General features: G+C 45.1%; 1 protein-coding gene across 1 annotated transcript in view; it reads left to right on the top strand.

Moving 5' to 3' along the window:
• Nucleotides 1–16,436, top strand: part of LOC118426158 — a 52,819-nt gene that overhangs the window by 7,650 nt on the left and 28,733 nt on the right. Inside the window, exons 2-3 of the mRNA XM_035835423.1 lie at nucleotides 11,306–11,898; nucleotides 14,136–14,336. Of these exons, the coding sequence (XP_035691316.1) occupies nucleotides 11,306–11,898; nucleotides 14,136–14,336 (794 nt within the window). The remainder of the gene's footprint in view (nucleotides 1–11,305; nucleotides 11,899–14,135; nucleotides 14,337–16,436) is intronic.

Here is a 16,436-nt window from a genome sequence, read left to right as displayed (position 1 = left end):
ATATCGGTACTATCGCTCTGTTTTTTTTCTGTCACCGCGCCTTGTAGAAACGAGAAAGAGAGGACGAGTGAAATAGAATCGATCAGCAATAAAAGCTTACCATAAGCATGAAAACGCCCGACTATGATAGCCTAGTCTGTCGCTGAGAAGTTTACGATTTGCCCTCCAACGATTTTGGTACTTTTTCATTCCCGCATTTGATGGAGCTTCATTACCATCCGTGGGCAAAGACAAATGATGGTACTCAGGGTGTGGATATTTCAAAACATTAGCTGGTTTGTTTTCCACGGCCTCCGTTTTCAAGTGCAGATAAGACTTCTTTGTTTTCATGAGTTTCTTAGTTCACTTACATAAGTCATAAGATACAGTAAATGATGTTCCCTCCTATAAGTGTTTGACGTTTACCATATTTCACCCCGAGCTGTGCTTCCCAGCCACCCATTGACAGAGAAACATGGCGGTACTTCGGGAAGTGGATGATGCATAGCACTGGTTCACGTACAGAAAATGCTACATAGTAGATAATGTTTCCTCCTACGAGAGCTCAAATTTTACCATATCTGACCCCGATGTGCGCTTCCCAACCGTCCACGGACAGAGAGAAATGGCGGCACTTCGGGGTGCGGAAGTTGCATGACCGATGACATATTTTGCGGCACACCATGACCGACTGACGGTGTGACGGACCGTCCAATACTCCTCCCGCATCCATCCCACTCCAGTCGGAGTAAAAATCCAATATCTTCCTCACAGCGTGACCGACCGCGGCTTCGGTCACATCATAAAGTCCCGACTGTACATTTAGGGAACTCGGCGGCAATTCCTGTGAAGGGTTGTTATTGAGCGATGGTCACCATGAGGCCGGGTTCAAGTGCACCCGCTGACGTTCATGGCCATGTATGATGCAGCAGAGGTGTGCCAGAGGACGCCTGATGAAGGGAGAGTTGAGGATATGGCGTCCGTGAGATCCATGTGTAATGGCAGGGTCAGGGACAAAGGTGAGCTCCGCGCGGCTCAATCTAGCCTGAGAAAGACTGCTCCAGCACCAGAGGCGGCACCTTTGTCTACTTCAAGAGCAGAAATCTCGCCTCCATGGCGAGGGTTTATCTAACATGGCAGGGGTAGAATCTCGATGCTTATCTGCTGTCTGTCTTATTTGGTAACATTGTATCTGCACTGTATGATTGTCTTCATTTTTAACTACTTTACAGAAGCTAACAAATACAAAAACAACAGAACAAAATCAAACAGATTCTAAGCTTGGCAGGGGTAGAAGCTCATTGCTTATCTGTTATCTGTCTAACTACCGATCGGTGTACCACACCAGGCCCTTAGCGTCGGACATCCACTTCGCAAACAGGACCAATTGCTGTAGAGTAGAAGCCATTCAATTGCACAGCCTAATCGCCAGCGTATTTCGTGCAATTATCCGGTTGGTGCAATAATGCGAAGTTATCCAGCTGGACAGCACCGGTTTGGGACTTTGGGATTCCGTGCAGTTAACAGAATTTTGCGTTTATCCGTTGTGCAATTAACTGGCTTCTGCTGTATCATATTTATGCAAGGAATTTATTCATACACTCAAAGTTTTTCAACAGGATATCTTGTGATTGGCAGGGCCACTTTCTCTGCTTGCTTTCCATCTCATCTCATGCCAACATCTCCAACTCGTTGTGGCGCGCCGAAACTTTTGCGTTCTTATCTGTGCAGAACAGTCACAGGCGCCGCCAAGACTCTTTCCTCTGCAGAAATTACCGTGTCTAAACGAACTGTGCTTCTTTAATAACCCCGTGCATTTGGATCAATATAGCTGCCAGCTGCATGCGATTGGAAGATCCCAACACATTATGACGTGAATGCAGGTGTGACACTCCGGAGCGGCAGAGCAGTGGGCTGGGAGTTGAAGTAACGCATCGGCAAATCCCAAAATTTGTCATATCAATTCATACAGACGAACCTGAGCTCCCCAACTCCAGACAAGAATCTTAATTCAACTTAAGATTCTTCTATGGCATGTTTGTAAGTAAAATGATATCGATCTAGTTCAACTCAATTTTAAGGGCTTTTCTTCCACAGGTCATGACAGAGAAGACAGGCACTATGTCATTTATCCCTAAGTAAAGAGGGACAAGAAATCCGCTTAACAATGGTAGCAGAGGGTAAAACTCTAGACATTTAGAGTCGACGGTCCGGGCCTCTGGTTTCGACAGTGCACGATTTCTCGGACGTTTTCTGTGCGCCGTTTTAGAGGGCGAGCTTTCCAAGATGGCGACGTGTGAGCGGACTCGCCTCCCACCTCACTATGTACAATATTTACAGCTTCGTTGTACCGGAGAAATACCCCAAGCTCTTCGACAACCACAATGAACAGTGGATCACAGCTTAACGTCCCATCATAACGACTGCAACCCTTTCCGGTAGCGTGCATGTCGGGTGAGCGACACAGCCGGAATCGAACTCACGATTTCTGGTTCCAGAGACAGGGCCGCTAACCACTGCACTACGCACGCTTGATTTTTTTTCTCTGTGACTGGACATTTCCAAGAGTTCTGTGTTCGTTGTTTCATTTTCTTTTCCATTGGTGCTTAGCCCCCATTATCTGTGTTTAAACCATGATATCCATCTCGTTCAAACTCTACACATTCATTCGGGATTTTCGTGTGACCGTGTCAGGGGAAAGGTGACGTTGGTTCGTTGTTTCCTACGTCTTTCTCTGATTAGTACTTTCCCTGCCTCCCCGCGTCCCATTGAGATAGGTTTGTAATGGCTGAGTGACAGACCAGTGCAGGGTCGTCCCCTGGTAAACACTGCTTCAGATGGACAGGGTGGCGTAGCCAGCATGCGCAAACCCCAAGACATCAGACTGGAGTCTGGATCCAGGCAAAGTAGAATCGATCATATCGTGGCCACATTGGCGAGGCCATGATCTTCATCTATCTATTCTTTTTCCATTCAAAGAAACAACAGTATACATTTATCGAATCTTGGGAAGGACTCAGCTTGTGCAAATTCAATATCCAGTTCTTTACGAAGAATACAAGTCCATTTTTCTTATCAAAATGTTATTAAAATAGAAAATACTTAGAAACCAGTCACAAAGCTGAGACCAACGAACCCGAGTATAAGAAATATGTTCCACCCTAAGTGAAATATGACGATCACGTAGCGATTCAGAGATAGAACCTTAGATGTGTCAAATCTGATTCTACACTTAAATTGGAAAAATGGATACAATTGATTTAATCCCCATACCTGCTACCTTCTCTCCAAACTAGCAACCCAGCTGTCACCCTTCATAATGCTGCTGTGCAAGATTCATTCGCTATTCTGTGTGACTTTGCTGTTCGAGCTCTGTTATTCATTTTGGCCGCACTGTTGTTCACAATCATAATTATTATTATTAGGCTTCGTCTGTTATTGTTGTTATTGGGTGAGCTGACAACTCACAGGTAAGGGTTGAATTACAATAGGTGATGCTAAATCGCAAGGTTCTGCAGCGGTTGCCATTCGGCGCTAAAGCAAGTGACCTCAATACGGCAGTAATAGCTTCAGGTGCGACCATAGGACTGAAGGTTTATTTGACAAATCCCCCTGCGACAGATCGAATAACAACCGCAGGTCTTCCACTCTAGGGAGATTCTGGGTGCACCATCTGTGCCTTGGTCATGTAGTTCTCAACATCTGACAATTATAACTCTTCGACAACCATCTAGGCAAACCTGGAGGGCGACTAGCTTCCACCAGGCCTTCCTACGGTACGGTGATCGTAAAATTTGGCCCAAAATGGGGAAATTGGCCAGGTGAGTCAGCTCCGCGGCCGGCCAAACCCTCTGGCAGCAAAACTCCTTTCCCAGATTATTATTCTTATAACAGCCTGCATAGTCAGCCCGGTAGAGACTAGATGATGATACCGTTACACAAAATGATCACGAGTAAGTAAAGTTTCAAACAAACACAGAAAAGTACACTGGTTTGTAGTTTACCTGTGTCCAACCAACTACCCAGCGCTTGTCATGCGTGGCAGCTAAATATTCCGCAAAGGGGCTCTAAGTTATCAACGTACATCTTTGAGTAAAGATTCCAAAAATAGATATCTTTAGTATCTGTGATTGCGGCGGCAAGCCCTGAACTCGTTAGAGTTTCCAACGTATCTGATTCTTCGTGACAGACAAACGCAAAGCGCGATAGTAGGGCGTGGTGGAAATCCACCAGGGCATCAATGCCGCGCGTCATCAGGATGGAGGTCGTATCTGACTTTGGAATAGAGGACGAGGAGTGGAATTTTGCCAATCTCGGTCAGATACGTTAACAAAGGAATAACCGTCCTTAGTGCTAAAAAATCGGCTGCTGCTATAGTTTTATCACAGGAGGCTGTCATCATCATCATCATCATCATCATCATCATCAGTCGCTGAATTCTGCATCTATAGTCTTTGAAAAGTCCTATGGCTGCATTCAATCTTATTCACTATGCTTTGCATCCTGCAAGCTTCCTAAGCTCGTGGAGTTTCTTTGCTGTTTTTTTTTATTCAACATCAAAGTACAAAACAGGACAGAGAGGTAATACACTCTAGCAGTACGCTAATATTCACATCACCTCTCAAAAAAGGATAACTGACAAGAACAAATAAATGACAAAATCAAAACAAACAGTTCACAGCTATTTACATATAAGTCAGGTTACAAGGTTGTTGCAAAACGTTTCGTATGTACAATTCTTTGCTGTTGTAGGAAGGGCTCGGTTGTGCTTTAGGTCTGCTTTCAGCAAGCAAACCAAGTTGACACAGTGTCTTCCCTTGCGTGCCTTGGATCTGTTGGAACCTAGTGTGGCGAATTCAAGGAGGCTGTGGCTGTGATATACAAACCTAAGATATCCATCTGACCAAGGCAGCGTTCCTATTACTGCCAGGACGCTGCGCGCATCTTCATCTGGTCCGCATGCCTCTTATCTTGTTGGAGCTCTGGAAACTGCATGTTGGTGATAACGCTGTGCTTACACTGAAACATACTTCTGTGTATCTGAATCTGTACAGTCCGCATCAGTCAGTCAGTCATAGTCATACGGTGTATTACAGCACCTTTGGGATTATACGGCCCCTTACGGGGTGGCACACCCTTTCTTCAGCCCGCGTGGCTGCCTTTAACTTTCGGCGTAAGACACCAGCTTCTCTGGAACTGGCAGCATCAGCCATACAAGAATGAAGCCATTCATCTTCTTTATTGCTTAAGATAAACTGCAACAACACGTTAGTTGAGGAGCACTACGCAGTTGGTATCCTGCACATTACACGCTGCAAAAATTTCACTGCGTGCAGCATTAGCTGGATACAGTACATAGTTTATCCACAGCAACCAGGATTGACAAATAAGGCAATGATTTTGCATGTTGTAGATTCAAAACACTATAGTTTCTGTGTTTATCTAATACAATGTATATTCGTCACAGGTACAATTTATTTGTATTGACAAAAAGCTACTCTGGTGCAACATAAGCCACCAACAATATGTTATCTATACTCAATTTTTTTCACAGTTGTTCTGTGAAAAATTCTGTATAATATCTGAGTGCTTAAGAGTAGCACTAAATATTCCACATTTCATCAAGAATCTATTACATATTCACTTAAGTCAATTATTGAAATAGCGTAGGCTTAAGTAGAAGTACAGTGGTACGAACTGAAGTTCATCTTTGTCCAAGTGTAAGTAAAAGAGGATTCACGAATGCATGAGTAACAAGGACCTCTTGAACCGACAGCCAATCTGTAGAAGGTGACAAAGTCCCCGTTAAAACCCTGACGTTAACCGCCTGAAATATTCAGTGCTGCCACCTGGTCTTGTTGCCGCGTTCTCAGTAAAGGTGATATCTCACTGAACTTGGGACACCGATGCGGCACTGCGGGCTCGTTTACTGCGGCACTGCTGTGTTAATTTTGCCTTTTTTTATAATTTAGGTATTGCGTAATACGTAAAAGCATGACTTAGAAGACAACAAAATACACAAAACGTTAGGAAATTCATTCTTTATCCCTGAAATTCGTTGATAATCTTTCAAACCCCGCAGTGCCACACCGGTGCCCCAATTGCAGTGAGATACCACCTTAAGCCGAGAGGAGACATGCTGTAGCTGTATGCAGCTAAAGCCGAGCGGCTTCCCTCAGAAAGCGGATTGATTTTCGATATCGAGTGAAGAAATCCGAGCCACTTTTATATGCATTAACTACAAACAAGCACCATTTCAGGATTAGGGTTCTTTATCGCACAGAGGGCTTTTTGAAGGTCATTGCACCCAGAGATGAGGCCAGTTAAGTAGGTGTGGGGGAAAGGTTTATTCATCAATAGATTTTGCATCTCGAGTTGGAATTGGGCTGCGCATATAAAACCGTGGAACGCATTCAGTTACAACTAGGTATATAGCCATCTATGCGTCAATTGCCATCCTTATCATTTGCTCATATAACATGTGAAGTACATTAAAATTACATTCATAACTGCATTGTTTACACTTTAAGATCGCTTAAATTGATCGCTGAAAGAAATTCCACAAACAACAATTCTTTGATAAAAGTACAGATCCAAACTCCTTCCATGCCTTTCCTGTCCTCGTCCCTTGTGTAAAAAGGTTAAGGACATGAAGTAAACAGAAAAATATATCATCTTCGAGCCAAAACGGAATGCCACAAGGGGCTCGTTTTTCATCTTTGTTGTACTGCATATTCCCAGAAGTTAGCTATACGAGCATTTCACCCTGTCGACGTGTATCTCGTAAATCAACCTGAACCTAGTGTACGCTATATAGCCTCTGTACAGTACTACTTTGAATCGAATTGCTGACACAAATGTGCTCGAAAATTGATGCTACTAAAGGTCATCTCATTTTAATGTAGTCCTTTATTGCGACTGGAAAAGAGATCAACGGAATAGCTACGACTTCAATGAAGCAGGCCAGTACCTAACTAATGACATGGAACCGGCGTTTGAATGCATTTCTGCGTTGAGATAGTCACACAACTGAGAAATGAAGAGGCGCCCTATTTATCATGTAGGTGTAGGCGCAGTCATTCTAGGCTGGGGACTATCATCTAGAGCTGACAAATAACGAATGAGACAGGTCAGCTTCTGCCATGTGAGCAATCACAATATGTCACCGTCACCACGGTCGGTGTTTAGAAGTCCGAAGAAATGGCAGCCTGTCACGCTTAAATCGTTCTGACTGTAGAACAGAAAAACAGCTTTTAGATGAGTGCCAATTAAAACGGGGCTTACGGACACGGCATTTGGGAATACAACATTGAAGCCGATCGAAGTGAGGTCCATCTTGCACAGCCATACGTGTTGACGACGATGCTTCTTGAGTGTCTGATTACCGTTTGGTTTGATAGTAACAGATGGTTCTGAGTAAACAGAGCCGGGTCGATTTCCAACGTAAAAACGTGATTCGCATTCCTGTAATGGCGATAAAGCCATGCCCATATAAGGAAGTAGAGGAAGAAGAACTGTCCTCAGTGCTGAATCCTCTGATGTTGTTACAGCTCTCTCGAGGAGCGTCAATGGTGCTTGAGCAGGGCAAGGCGATGTCCCTATTACCTGCAGGATGCTGCGCTGTCTCTATCGGGTTATCCCGCGGCTTATCTCAGCCACACAGCCGGTCCAGACGCCGGATGCTCCCCGCGGGCGGCCGGCCTCATCCCGTGGGCGCGCGTCTCCATCACTTACACATCGCTCCACGGGCTCACCGTCCTGATTACACTTATCCTGGCACTGTGTGATAAATATGTGCTTCTGTACATCGTTCCTTCAGCAGACTTGCAGAGCACTATAAAGATGCTCTAACCAGATCCTTCACCATATCCATATATTCTTACGTGTATCAGTTGTGAAATTGACTTTTTTTTTCCTGCAGGTAGTGGTAGAATCTCATTGATCGTGTTTGTAAGAGGGGAGGAAACATCATAAAAAAACGAGACACTGCCACAGAGGCTACCATTTTCGATTAATAGCCCTGAATTGTACCCATTCAGACAACATGGGTTTACAGCGGCAGATAAGGCTATGTTCTGATTCAAGACTTTGTCTTATAAAATTGTTACTTTTTCCATACCTTGGTTGGTCGATCGGTTGGTTGCTTTATCCTTATATTTCAGCTATTATTTTGTCTTCCTGTCATAACATATACGTTCTTAACCTAAACACGGTCTACTTATATCAGTATGACAAATGGGATTTGCCACTTTTGGAAGTTGACTGAATAACGAAACGCCATTGGTCAGTTTACTACGTGCGTCACCCGACACCTCAGCGCCATGTTGGATGGACGCTGGGGTCCTAGCTGGGAGGAAAACCACCTGCCCTGCTACCGCTGTTTATAACGATAAAATAAAACAACTGCAAGTCCAAAGACACAGGAGCTATGTGTCAATCTATCCATCAACATGGTGGACGTTTCTGAATACTAACCAGTCTCATAGATCACTGTAAACAATGACAGGCCACGGGCGTACATATCACCCTAGTTTGCAATGGGTGTTTCTTGCAGTGCGTGCTAGAGGGATATATGTGCATGTATTCGTCTATTAATTACATGACTGTTTAAAGGTTTTCCATCATTCTTAGAGGTTGTTCATCGTCTGCATCTTTAACTACGACAACAAATGAAGTATTGTTGAACAATGATAAACAGAGAAGTCCCCGATGTAAGCCGTCCTGGTAGTCCATGGGCCAGGACCCCAAATTTCACATATCGGTACCCTCCGGGGTGGCAAATTCTTCTTGTTATTTTGAATAGTAGAAGGCCTGTGGCATATATTTTGATGTGATAACCATTGTGGTATGGTAGCTTTCTACCGGCTATCAGCCTTCAAACCTTTTACCATCTAAATGATCTGGAAATTTCGTGTCTTAAACAAGAGGCAGGGGCAGTCCGCAGTCAATAGAACGGCGTTTCCGTTACCCTTCTGAAATGATGCTCCAGGGACGGCACCGGGAACAGACACCGCTATTCGCAGCGAGATATGATTGTATTTACCGCCTTAACGCGTGTTTTAACAGCCGAAAATGGGGCACAATTGAGTAAGGGAGAGAGTTATGGCGGCATTTGCGGTGAGCTGTATTAAATTATTGATATGAGACAGGGGGCGAGTGGCAGCAGTCGGTAATTGAATTTCTCATGAATTATCCGCCAATTCACGTTTGGTTTGCGGGGAAATGCGGCCGGAGACAAGTGAGTTATGGAGCCGCCCCAGGTCGATGCTGCCGCAACGAAAGCGCTGAGTCTCACAAACTGAACTCGTTCGGTACAGGAGAATAACTTTGGGAGGAGATGAATCATTTTGGTTAAGGTTGGTTATCAAGGAGCAGTTTTTTGACATTTCATTTCCAGATTCACTGTTTTTTTTAACTTACACAACCATTCCAAGGTGGATTTCTATCCTACACCGCAAGCACCGATGATGAAGACATATTAATACTCTCGTTTTCGATCGAGTAAGAACTGCTGTAAGATTGCTGATCATGATGACTAGTTCACGCCGCTGTTGTCCAACCAACGTTGGTTTAAACGGGAGAAATAAGAATTCTGCAGCAAGCAATGTTATTATCTATGATGTATTATCCATGAACGCTAATGGACGCCATTAGATCAGAATTAGAAAACTATAGAAATCCGTTTATCCGGTGATAAGTGCCAGAGCAGATGCCAGTACATGCTGTACTTTTCTGGTGCGGCGCCAAATTCCTGCTCTCCAAGATCTTTGATCCGCAGGGTCCTGCGCGTGCGTGGAGCGAGGGACAGCGTAAGGTTGGGGTTAAAGTTGGGTTACGGCGATATCTCCTTCCAAAGTCCGGCCAGAATTCTGCTTGAAAATTTACCGCATCCCGCGAGTGTGACGCACTTCTCTCCTTTGCAAATATACTGGAGCCCTTTCCTAATGTCCGGGCAATTATTTGCGCGGCAATTATTTGGCGTGACACCGGGTCCCAAATACGGTGCAGCAGTCGGTTAATACGTCTGTCATGACGTCAGCACTGCATTTTCCAGTCGATAAGATATAATTGGTGCAAACACAGCGCAGGCTACGTCATCTTTGTCACGAGTTACTCTCCTTCTGCCTCGTCGTTTCGGAAAGGGAATCTGACATAATACACAAGCAGCTGTAGCAGTCGGTCTTGTTTTAGGTTATTTTACGTTTTGTACATGTTTATGGTGTTGTGCGCTTTTTACAGATACCCTCTTAACGCGAGGGTGTCCTTGACAAGCGCGCATCTCCAGGCAAACATACAAAACAGATAGTCTCCAAGCAGACCCTACAGTGCCTCAGAGATAGTTTCAAAGCTGACAAAGGATTATCTGCATCTGGATCAATATAGTTGGTATAACCGCCCTTCGGCGTAACACACCATCTTCGCAGGCACGCGGTATAGCCGGCCAAATGGAGTCAAACGGGCACCGGAGCCGGCCATACTCCTTGGCCAGCTTTGATGCTACCCCTAAGGCACCGTGGGGTCTGCTTGGAGACTACAAAACCCCACCAAACACACTCAAAACAAGCGTGAAGAAATAGCTGAGGCTGTTCATTACTTTCTGCAATTCCTACTGTTCCATGCGTGTTAAAAGACTGTGATCCCATCTGTATTATTGTTTTGTGACCGCACAATTCGCGTTTCAGCACACGAGAAGTTTTGACTGTTGTAAATAGTGGTATGAAACAACGAATTTTTGTTGCTACTATGGTGTACCAGGCCACATACCCAGGTATAGTTCCGCCAAAGGTAACGTTATATTCAGGCACTGAAATGTTTGCAACGCAAGGTAAAAGTTACTCAAGCAATTGGATGAAACTTGGAAACGGTCAGAAATTTTAGCCACTTGCTTGAATAACTGTTACTTTGCATATCTTACCACCTGCATGTCAAAGAAACCATCATGGACGCATAATGTTTGTTGGTGGAAATGTGTGGAAATGTCTGTCTGGCATTGCTTCTGATGGAAATGTGTCATCATAGTGTGACACACTGTGTTTTGATAACGCAGTGATCTGGTCTTTCTTCGAATTCAACCCTTCTTTCTACTGTGTTCCGAAAATGTATGTGAAAGTATGGGATTCAGCAAATGAATTACCAGTCCAAATATTTTATCGTGTCTGCAGGTATAGTTTCTGTTGGAAACGTGTTATCACCATGCACCGTGTTCTGTCTAATGCAGTGATATTGATACTGCAATCAGTCTATCCCCACCCCTCTTCACTGTGTTCCCAAAATGTATGGGACCAGCAAATGAGTTACCGGTCCACATTTTCTATCGTGTCTGCAGGTATCGTTTCCGGAGCCCCGAACCACAGCGAGTCCCGGCCGCCGCCCAACCCGCAGAGGCCGTGGCACGGTCAGCACGACCCGTACGCGCAGCACGACACCTCGGTGCACGACCCCACCATCCGGTCCTCCCACCAGAGCCCGCCCATCGGCTACTCCGTGGACGATCCGCCGCCCCCTCCCCCTCCTCCTCCTCCCGCCAGGAACTCTCAGGCCCCGAAGGAGACGCGTCGGAAGGCGTCCAAGGGCCCGCAGAACAACCAGGCGTCCGAGCCCGTCACGACGACAATGCCGCCGCGCGTCGTGCCCAACCAGTTCGGCGGGGCGTCGGACCAGACGGGCGGGGGAGGGCAGACCGGCGGGCCGGAACGAACCGGCGGACAGCCCGGCGGACAGAACAGCGGGCAGTCCGGCCAGACTGGACAGACGCAGCGGCACGTACCGGTCATCCTGGTGCCCACGGACCCGCCGGCCAGACAGACGGCCTCGCAGATCTATGAAGCACAGGAGAAAACATCGTCTTCACAGACCGAGTCTCCGAGCCAAGGCCAGGGCCAGACACCAGGCCAAAGTCCTGCTAAACAGAACCCAAAGGTAGGGGAGCAAACACTATATGATTTTTACATTGATCTCTTCAATGTAGTAAGTCATTGGTGTCCAAATGTCAGGGGAAATATGTTTGAAATCATATATAGATCCTGACTTGCATGTGTGCATGTGCAGTTAGGCTTCAGTTGAGAAGTCGTGCTCCCTGTACATCGTGTTATCTTTATTATTGCTATGTAGTTGTGGAGTTATTGGAATTAAAAGTACATTTTCAGAGCAAATTCAAAATTTCCAGCCTATATGATCGAGGACACCAGATGCGAGGGACAATACTGTTTCAAAATTCGGGGAAAAAGAAACAGTAATGGCCAATGAAGACGAATCTTCAACACAAAGACGCAAACACAACATCACAGCAAACGCAAAACATGCCGAACTAGTTTACTATGAATCTGAGAGTAAAAGGCATAAAGCAGCATTTAGTAGTAGCACCAACAAACCCCACAAATTGCACGACTTCTGAACCAACAACCACAGCAGATAACCAAACCCTAAAGACGGATTGCTGCACAGGTTGAATATTTCTGTTTCCGCGTCGCAAATTCCGTAGGATTCCAAGAAAATGGATCCTCAATTTCCGATCAAATCATGGCCAACCTAAACTGCGATTTCGTGAAATCCAAAACGTCTCAAACATCAGTCGATCCACTGCGAATCCATCCCGCGCCCGGCGGTGCTGAAAAGCCGCCTGGCCTTAACGGTGCGGAGTGAAATATTGGACTTATTGAAGCGCAGCCCACCAACGTTATAGATTCATAAATCCGGCTCAGCTGCCGATATAGGCACGAGCTGGTGACGGGCAGCAGCATCTTACCGGCTTCACTGGCTTCTCTGGATCCACTTCTTTTTCTTGGTTAACTCCAAATCGTCCAAACTTGATATTAGACTTTCCAAACCAGGGCCCGGCCGGGCAGCTTTTGGAAGCGAAAAGAATGATATAAAGGACATAAAATACACAAAATGTGAAAATAAGATTCATAGGCATAATATGTGTATATTTCTTGGTATACGTTTTAATTTTTCGTTAACTCCAAACCGTCCAAACTGGGTATAACAGGGGAGAAGTCCATCCTCTGCCCTCTGACCTCCACTCTATTTTTTACCTTTACCTAGGAACGTTTTTGGACTCCAGTAATGGACAATGATTCTGTTTGGACGCCTTGGATTCTATGTTCTCTACTGCATGTTGTAAATTGATGTCACCTCTTAGAATGAATGTAACGTATCTTCCGTGAATAGTTTCATCTGGTTGGTACGTCACTGAATAAAGAGACTCTTTTTACACAACCAGTGCTTTATTCTGTGAGCAGCGACATCTGTCCTGCAGTACAATGTGAAACAGTCAGAATTGCCCTGAAGAAGGTGACAGACGGTCACCGAAACGTCGGTGGGAATAAAACAATGGTTGTGTAAAAAGAGTCTCTTTATTCTGTAACATATCTTGTTTTATTTACATGTATGGTGGGCCTCCTTGGAAAATAACTTCCTGAAGTTAAAGAGGTTACCCACCCGTCTTAAGATGAAACAAATAAATAAATAGATAAATTGATGTTTTTTACCTACGGAGAAGACGGGCCTTGTAATGTAACCCGTGATCCTAAGGTGATGGCATGACATCGGTTATTGAATATCTGATATGCTGCTAATGGAGTGATAGAGAATTGTTCAGTTGGACTTAATATATACTCGTACATGTATCAGCGTTTGATAGAAACCGTTAGATGCTAGTCATTGTTCCCAATATTCTCAACTGTTGTATGGTGTAACTCTCTGTCAATGGAATATGACACAAGATGTACAATGTACATATGATTTAAACGACAACGTAAAACTATGTTGTAGGGGCTACCCATCTGTTTTCAAGATGAAATAATAATAATAATAATAATAATAATAATATCTTCATCCATGAAATTTGTTGAGTGAGTTGCCATATGCCTGGCAGCTCAGCGATAGTAATTTCTAGTGGAAGGGGTGTGTTAGGGTGAGTTTATACGTGCGAAGAGTGGATCCATACGTGCGTATATTAGTCCGTATGGAACAGGTAGCTGGAAAAGTAGATATAGTGGAAATTGGAAAAATATAGTCCGGGGAGTATGGTTTGCGACCAGCTCACTCCTCTGGCATGTTATCTGGCTATAGTTGTCCAGTTTCTATTTGAAAATGTACGAAGGTGAAAACCCACCCCAAGAGACCACGAGACTGACGATCCCCTTCTCCCACAGCCGCCGCAGCCCGCCGTGCCCGTCCCTCGGGCGACCCCCCTCCCCCTGCCGGCGCCGTCCCCGACCCCCACGCTGCCCCCGCGGTCGGGAGGCATCTTCAAGGGCGACTACGTAGTGAAGGACCAGAACGGGTCCATCTGCGTGCGCGGCGCCTTCAACGCCAGGCTCAGCATTTGGTACCAGTCCAAGCGGGGAGGAAAGGTAAGGACTTTTTATCGCTAGATACTAACAGTTTTATTTCCCGAAGGAAAACAATATTGTTTATACGTCGATGTAGGTTAGACATCCAGGTAATAAGATACGCCAAAAAGTAGTTACTCAAGCAGCTAGATATGGTTTTGAAAACGGTCAGACGTTTCAACTAGAATACACCAGTTTTCGTCAGTGACACTGAAGTGATCTGGTATTTCATACCCTAACTATGAATAAAGACAATTTTAGCTGTCCAATAGGAAACGTTATATAGTGAGACAATTTTAGGCTGAAGACAATTTGAATTCCAATGGAAAAAAAGGAAAGACAATATTGGATGTCAATGGGAAACAAAGCTCAGACACGGTTAATACAAATGAGTCATATTGCTTTTGCTGGTATTTCCTTCTTTCCTCTCCTTCTCCTTCTGTTATGAATCTGGGAGCTTAGAACTGTCGGCATATTAGCTGCTGCGGCAAATATGAACACAAAATTAGCTGTTAAACACAGCAAATATGAACATTAACCTTAGCCGTGGCAGCTAATATGATCACAAAACTAGCTGTTACACACAGCAAATGTGAATTTATCAATACCAATTAAAGGCATTCTGACTCAGAAACTAGCGATACTGATGAGAGTACATGGGTAGAAGCACACCTCCTCATGCTAACCTATCATTGTCGGGTGCCTCTACAGACCAACAAGTGCAAAAACTTGAACTTGAATACAACACTGTTTGAAGATGACGCGGCTCCCCAGTTCGATCCGAGAGAATCCAGCTACCCTTCACGGTTGCGAGACGGCGCGAACGTCGATAATTCCCGCCCGCTGCCCCGCATGGCCGATAACTGGCGTGGAGGATTCCATCAATGGTTAATCATGCGGTCAGTGTAGCGGCGGGGACGGCCGGTAATCATGCAGAAGGAAACGATGGATACCTGAATAGTGGATGCTATACCTGAAAGCTAATCTCCATGCAGATCCTACGGTAGCATAAGATAGTATGAAAAGCTGCTAGAGGAGTGAAGCGGGTCTAGGAGTGTGGTTGGCTACATGGCAAATGTTTAGCTCTTGCCTGACTACACTCCTTGGTCAGTTTAGTACTATCTTATGCCATCGTAGGATCTGCTTGGAGATTACCTGAAATGTCTGCCCGTTTTAATTCCAAAATCATATTTCAGCTAGCATCCACTACCTTCACTTTCGGCAGTGATGCTGTGCAGATCTGTTGAACAGTAGGTTTGCAACCAGAAAATATCAACCCACTGTTCAACAGATCTCTTCAGTGTCACTGACGAAAGATAGTGAATACTATCTGAAACGTCTGACCGTTTCCAAAATCACATCCAGTTGCTTGAGTAACTACTGTTTGGCGTATATATTATCTTGTGTTTAAATTTCATGGGCAAACTAAAGGCATATGCATTCCTGGATGATGGGTGGTACAATGCGTGATCGTTCGACGTTGTGCGTAGGTAAGGCCGAAACCAATGGTATATAGAATGCACATGCATGCATACCGAGGACACGTAGAAAGTTTCCAAGTACAGCAGCTATAAATGTTTAACCACCCGCTGTGTCAAGTGGAATACCTAACGCCTTCCAACAGGACGGCTTTACGGACGGCTCTGCGGCGGTCGATGTGGATTATTTCACTTTTCGGTTGAAGTGCGGACCCGTAAATTGGCACTGAGCGCGGCTAATTCGCAACTGTCTGACAAAACAGGCTCTGATGTCCTCTAATTCCCTCCTTTGGAAACCCAGAAATTATTGACTTGAGTTGTCAAAGACGAGAGGAATCGATGAAGCTTCTGCATTCAAAGCCACATTTCTCATGCCCCTGAGGTCAATGCACGTGATACCGCAGCATCAGGTCCCTCCAGACGTGAGGTGTTTCTGATATACTACGGCCGTCGTAAGCGAAGCTAATGTTATGTTATGTTACAATCTTAAGACCATGTATACTTACACAAAAGAAAAAGTTGAGATGACCCAAAGCCTAAGCCATACATCCGGACCGGAAGTGTGACGTCAGCCAAGGGTCAAAGGTGCTTGGCAGTCGGTATCGGCCCCCGTCTCGGTTGAGGGAAGCTTAAGGTTGATGGG

This window comes from Branchiostoma floridae, chromosome 1, assembly GCF_000003815.2.
Source record: "Branchiostoma floridae strain S238N-H82 chromosome 1, Bfl_VNyyK, whole genome shotgun sequence".
NCBI lineage: Eukaryota > Metazoa > Chordata > Leptocardii > Amphioxiformes > Branchiostomatidae > Branchiostoma > Branchiostoma floridae.
Note: the sequence above shows the minus strand (reverse complement) of the source record. Positions and strands in the feature narration are given on the sequence as shown.